This window comes from Anser cygnoides, chromosome 2 (assembly GCF_040182565.1).
Source record: "Anser cygnoides isolate HZ-2024a breed goose chromosome 2, Taihu_goose_T2T_genome, whole genome shotgun sequence".
NCBI classification, from domain to species: domain Eukaryota; kingdom Metazoa; phylum Chordata; class Aves; order Anseriformes; family Anatidae; genus Anser; species Anser cygnoides.
Genome location: NC_089874.1, coordinates 155,169,725 through 155,176,151, shown reverse-complemented (window position 1 = coordinate 155,176,151; position 6,427 = coordinate 155,169,725). Strand labels below are relative to the sequence as shown.

Sequence of the window (6,427 nt, the reverse complement as noted above, 5' to 3'; positions counted from 1 at the left end):
TCTGAGAGTGTTTTGTGCATGACTGTGGGCTGTTCCACTGGTAGACTGCTAGGCTTCATTTTGTGTTAGTTTAGCAGGCAGTAGCAATAGCCATAGCTTAGATTATCCTAATGCTAAGCCTTAAAACATAAGCCCCAAAAATAAGTTTCACATGTAACTGTAGGGAAGGAGGAGGAGATGGATGTGTAGAGATGAGAGAGGAAATACCTGAGCATCTCTCTGCTGCTGAACGCTGAAATTGCAGTATGCAAGCTAGGTGGGTGTTTGAACAGCGCAGCTGCTGCAGCACAGTGCTGTGACTGGGACAGCAACCCTGGAAATCAGCCCCACGGAGCTTCAATCTCTTTTATGGGTAGACTGCTCCTACTGCTGGAATTAGCTGGGTTATCAGTGTTGAGCTCTGTGCTTTGTCTCATTCTTGAGGAGTGGGTGCTTCCAGACTGTGGGCGAGCGCTTTGGTTAATTTTGTGGACATCCCAGTACTGAGTTTTAACAAAATTCTTTAAAGGGATCATGAGGTAAGTTTGTATGTGGCTGGAGACCTCCTTGAAGCCGTTGGAACTGTGGAGATGGAGAACATGAGGGTACTTGATGTAGCTTCTATCAAAGGTTGAGTGGAGGTTGGTGCTGGAGACCAGACAGAAATGGGATTAGTTGGAAAATGAAAAGAGTCCCTGAAGCACTGCAAACATTTTGCTTGATAAGATAGAGGGGAGCCAGCAGAAAGACAGAAAGAGAAGGGCAAAAATATTCAACACCTTCTACACATCACTGACACAGAGATCCCACTTACCTCTATAGATAGCTTCATCCTCCGCACTGGGTCTTGCTGTATCTAGGACATCTAGGTCAAGAGGTCCTAGAGCTCCAGATCTTTCGTCCCAGGAGATGATCCCTATGGTTCTGCTCTCCAGCACCTTTCTTAGAGTATGTTCTACTAAAATGGGACATGGCATTTTAACGACCGTTTCACTTGTGATATAGACAGCGTTGCTTTCTCTTCCTGACTCCTAGATATTCCCCTGCACTTTTTCCAGGTACCAGATCTCTGCCCCCTGCCACTGAAGCTCATGAGCAGCTGGCTGTCCATTCCACTCCCAAATTTTTTTGCTGGTTGTCCATTCGACTCCCATTTATTTTTATTATTTTTTTTTTCAGTGTAACTGAATTTTCCTGAATTTCTATTTGCATCTTTCCATCTTGTTAGCATGATCCAGATGCTCCAGTTGAATCCACCAGATCTATGAATAAGTCAAGACAAACCATGTTATCTTGACCAGCAGATACAATCCCTTCCTGTTTTCCTATGATTTTAGAGTGTAACTTGTCTGACCAAACCAATGTTTCTTTTTGACAAAGGCCAACGTAACCCACTGGAGATATTTACCACCAGTCCCTCTGCACTCTCCCAGCAGAGCCTGTTGCAGCCTCCTGGCTGCAAACTCCAGCTCGGCAAGAAGCACTTGCTTTTGATTACCAAGACGTCGAGTGTCAGCCAAGGAGGTGGATATCAAACTTGTGCACGTTGGGTGCTGCCAGCAACACATCATAAATAATAGTAATGGAGCATAATTGCTCATCAAGCCAAATCATAGCCTGGAGTGCTCCATCTGTCCAAGCTCCCTTGGAAGTCGGTGGGAGCTGTTTGCCAGCAGGTGTGCGATAGGACTGGGGACCCAAGGAGCAGTGAGGTTATCTGGAGCAGCACTAGGGTCTAATTCAGAGCCCCTCAAAACTGCTGGTTGTCTTTGCACTGATTTAGAAGGTTTTATCTAATTCCTCCTGTGTTAAACTGCCTCCCAGCCAGTGCGGATACATCTGCGCAATAGTTATCCCAGATGGAGCATGGAGGAGGAGAATTCCTGACACTGAGTGATGGGATTTTAAATTTGGAGGGGAGATGGAAACTCATTTCCTCTTTGGTCCTAATGGCTAGTTTGTGGGGGGGTAATTTGGAACTTGAAAATGTCTGAGGGCCTGCCTTTTGGAGGACGCAATTGAAAAAAAAAAAAAAAAACAAAACAGCTTGTAATTGATACTGAAAAGTGTTGTGTCCCTGGTGTGAGGTCTGTAAAAGCCAAACAAGCCGGCGTGCCTGACTATCAATCACTGATTGCTATTTGACATTGGTACAACCCTTGGTTAATGGAAATAATTTACTGCCCCCCCCCCCCCCCATGAAAATAATTTAGCATCCCCATTTCACATTGAACGTTCACTGTTGTGGTTCAAAACTGTGATGAATTGGTTAGCTATAAATTTTCTTTCCTTCCCCCTTCTCCTCCCGCCTCTTCCCATGCAGTGCTGGATGAAGGTTAAGGCACAGGGGGTTATCTGGATAAGCGCTCTGTTCTCAACGCCCCATACATCCTCGCTAATGCTTACGGCTCCCCTGTGGTATTGGAAAGCATCATCGCTATTGTACTGAGGTAGAACAGGAGTTAGAGAGAGATAAATGGCCTAGTTATCCAAACTTCCTAGCCTCCCACAGCCCTCGTTGGGAATACAGCCTACAAATGCCATTCGGATGATGCTGATAGATGTCAGCAGAGCAGGGAGCAGAACGTGCGTGCTCCTGGTACCACGTCGGGGCCGGTGAGTTCTTGCTGGTGGGGCCATGGGGATTTCGGGAAGCCTGCCCCTGGCTGCCGATGCCACAGGCGTGCAGGTGAGACACCATGCTGCGTGCTCACATCTGCCCATGAACAAAACCCTCGGGAATGTGAAGGCTGGAAAAAAAGCTGGTGACCGAGGTGGTGTTAACACTGGAGCTTGCTGGCAGGGTGAATGGAGGGCGGAGGTGGTGGCCGCAGGCTGGGAGGGGAATGGTAGCAGAGGGCAGCTCCGGGCTGTCAGAGCCTTTTTTCTTTGACACAGAAGCTGCTCAATTTTTCAGAAGGTCCGAATACCCGAGGGGATAAAGTCCTTCCCCCCCCCCCCCCCCCCCCCCCCCAGCATCTTCTTGCAGTGACAGACGTGCCTGTGACATCTCCGACAGGCTGCTGTGAAGTGGCCTCTGCAAGCCTCCGGTGGGTCCACCTCCTGGAGCTCCCTTCCCATTTTTTTTTTTCCTTTCCTGGTATGCGAAAGAGAAGGGACCGCTCAGATCATAAATCCTTTGGGGGAGCAGGAGCTGCTCGAGTAGGTGGCAAATCTGCTTCCCTTATAAATCTGGAAGGGCTTTTGGGTGTCTTGGCATCTCTTCAGGAGACACCAGGAAAACTCCCCCATCTGGAGGAGGGGGACCTCTTGTGAAAACAACCAGCAATCTGTAGGGCTTTGTCTTGTTCTTTTTTTCTTTCTTCTTTTTTTTTTTTTCCCTCTCTCTCTCTCTCTTTTTTTTTTTTTTTTTTTTTGAGATATTATCTGACAAGAAAGATTCGATCAGACCCTTGGTATCCGCCCAAGCTATGTGAACGCAGAGAGGTTTTTCACGGAAAATCACCTCTAGGAGGAAAGGGGATCCTCCTGCTGCGGAAAGCCCGGGGCACGCAGGCTGCAGGGCACACAAAAGCGGTCTCCTCCCGGCTTCTCAGCCACGAAACTGAGCGGGGAAGGAGAGTGACCATCACAGCCCCTCTGGATTTAGGGCCGGGGCAGGACCCAGGGGCTGATACACATCTGGGGGAAGGTTGTGGGGTGTTGTGGGGTAGGTTGTGGGGGGTTGCGAGGCCGCTGGATCTCAGCCCCGGAGCCCCGGGGCAGGAGCAGCATCCCCTCCCCGAGAGAACCGTGCCCAAACCCGAGCCCTGTGGGGCTGGGGGCTGCCCGGGCGTGCTGCCCCCAACCCCAGCTCCATGCCTGGGGGCTCGGCTCGGCTCAGCTCGGCTCCGAGCGAGAACTGCTCGGCGGGCAGCGCCTCCAGCCGCCTCTCCCGGCATCCTTCATCCTCCTCCTCCTCCTCCTTCCTGCTCCGCGGGGGGCCGGGGATGCCCTCCCCCTCCCCTCCCCTCCCCTCCCCTCGGGGGGGTGGTGTGTGTGTGGATGGGGGGGGTGTGGGTGGGCTGTGATGCTGCGGGGGGATCCCCTGGTGTCGAGAGGGGTCTCCCCCTCCCGCCGCCTGCCGGGATCTCCCCGCTCGGCTCCTCCGGCGGCTGATGGGGGGATGCTGGAGGGGAGGGGGGGGCTGACAGCCGATGTTTTTTTTCATTTGGGGGGGTGATGGATGGGTTTGGGGGGGCAGGGGGCTGAGCAGCCCCCCCCCCCCCCCCCCCCGGGGCTGGGGGAGAGGGGGGCGGGCGGCTATTTGCTGGTGCATACAATGGGCCACTCCCTAACGTGAGGGCTGGGGGGGGGGGGGGGGGGGGGGGGAAGGCAGGAGCTGGGAGGAGGAGGAGGAAGAGGAGGAGGGGTAGAAGGGGGGAGGAAGGGGCTCGGGCATCGGGCTGGTAAATAAACTCCGCGATGCTTCCCCTCCCAGGTGCCCACCGCGCTGCTCCAGCCTCCCCTCCGCCCGCCAGCGGGGATGACCTGAGGGGGATGTGACCGCCTCCCCCCCCCCTCCATCCCCCCTTCCCCTTATTATATATATATACATATATATATATACCCCCCATCCACATATATATATATATATACACACATATATATATATATATATATACAAACACACCACCCAACCATCCGGGGGGGGAGCTGGGGGGGGTGGGGGGGAGGGCGGGGAGCTCGGATCATGGCCTTGGGGCTCCCGGGGCTGCCGCCGAGCCGCAGCTCGCCTCCGGGGCCCGGCCATGGGGCTGAAGGCTCGGCGCGGCGCTAGCGGGGCGGCGGCGACATCGGGCGGCCGGGCGGCGACGGGAGGTGGCGGCGGCGGCGGCGGAGGTGGCGGCGGCGGAGACCCCGAGCAGGGCTCGCTGGCCCTGGGGTCCGGAGCCGATCGCGACGGGACTCTGCTGCTGGAGGGCGGCGGGAAGGACGAGGGGGGCAAGCGGAGCCCGCCGGGCTTGGGGCTGCTGGCCAAGACCCCCCTGAGCCGCCCGGTGAAGAGGAACCACGCCAAGTACCGACGGGTCCAAACTTTGATCTACGACGCCCTGGAACGACCCCGAGGCTGGGCGCTGCTCTACCACGGCTTCGTGTGAGTACGGGCAGCGGGAGCGGGACCCCCGGCCCCCGGGGATCCCCGGCAGGATGCGCCTGGGGGCCCCTTTTTGCTTCATCATCCCCGGCCGGGGGACTCGCTCCCAGCACCGGGGGAACGGCGGGGACCTCACTAAGGGATGTGCTGGCTGAGTGGTTTTCTTATTATTACTCTGACTCCTTATTCTTATTCTTTTTTTTTATTATTATTCTTTATTCTTCTTATTCTTATTCTATTCTTATTCTTATTCTTATTCTTATTCTTATTCTTATTCTTATTCTTATTCTTATTCTTATTCTTATTCTTATTCTTATTCTTATTCTTATTCTTATTCTTATTCTTATTCTTATTCTTATTCTTATTTTTTCTTATTCCTTTTTCTTATTCTTATTATTTTCTTCCTATTAATTTCTTCTTACTATTTTTTCTTACTATTTTCTTCTTTTTATTCTTTCCTTCTTATTATTCTTTTCTTCTTATTATTCTTTTCTTATTATTCTCTTCTTATTATTCTCTTCTTATTATTCTTTTCTTCTTCTCCTTCTTATTTTTTTTTTTTATATTATTATTATCTATCTTTTTCCCTCGGGTTTCCCCAAAACAAACGGTTTCTTTCGAGCCCGTGGCTCCCTCCGGGCCGTGCCCCTGCGTCGCCTCAGGGCGCTGTGCCCAAACCTGCGCGCCTCAACCCCTGGAAGCGGGATAGGGGAGCAGGAGCCAGCTCTGAGCGGGTTTAAGGCTCGAAGTGCTTAAGGGGACGCTGCCAGCTTCAGTTCAGCGCAGAGCATTACATGTGGCTAAACCAGCTTTTATAAACCTCGGGTGAACCGGCTCCCGCAGAAGCTGAACGTGGCAAACGAAAGCCATCAGGTTTCGGTCCTCTGAGTGTCACCCCGCAGGGCACGAAGCCCAGGCACTGCAGCCCTGTCCACCAGAAAGTTGAACTGGCCACAGGCAGAGATGAAACAAACTCGTTTTCTGGCCCAAAGGCGCCAAGGTATATTAATGACCACTGGCATTCCTAAAAATTCAGATCCCTTAAGCTTTCGTAAGAATATAGAAAAAAAATAAGGCTGCTTACAGCATGCAATGAAGTTGGCAGAGTCCTGTTAAAATAAATGTGGTTTTTTTTTTAGTGTTGTGAATGTGTTTGAAAACCCAAGGGATTATCAGTGGTCGTGGTGTACTATTTCTCTTGAATTCTGTAACGTATACAGAGCCCTGTGTGATAGAGGCTTTAAGCAGTGATTTCTGAAATTGCTTTATTTGCCAAAGACAAAGTGCTCTGGGCTGTATGGGCTGCGAGCCTGGAGCTGGATTTTGGGAAGCCCTGATCACCAGTGTAGT

At 52.0% G+C, this 6,427-nt stretch overlaps 1 protein-coding gene across 3 annotated transcripts in view; it reads left to right on the top strand.

Annotated features, from left to right (window-relative positions):
• The first annotated feature begins 4,674 nt into the window (after nucleotides 1-4,674).
• The window catches only part of KCNQ3 (potassium voltage-gated channel subfamily Q member 3), a 198,395-nt gene continuing 196,642 nt past the window's right edge, over nucleotides 4,675-6,427 (top strand). For all 3 annotated transcript variants that reach the window (XM_066990751.1, XM_066990753.1, XM_066990752.1), the window contains exon 1: nucleotides 4,675-5,077. In XM_066990751.1, coding sequence (XP_066846852.1) covers nucleotides 4,731-5,077 — 347 coding nt within the window. In that variant the 5' untranslated portion in view covers nucleotides 4,675-4,730. The remainder of the gene's footprint in view (nucleotides 5,078-6,427) is intronic.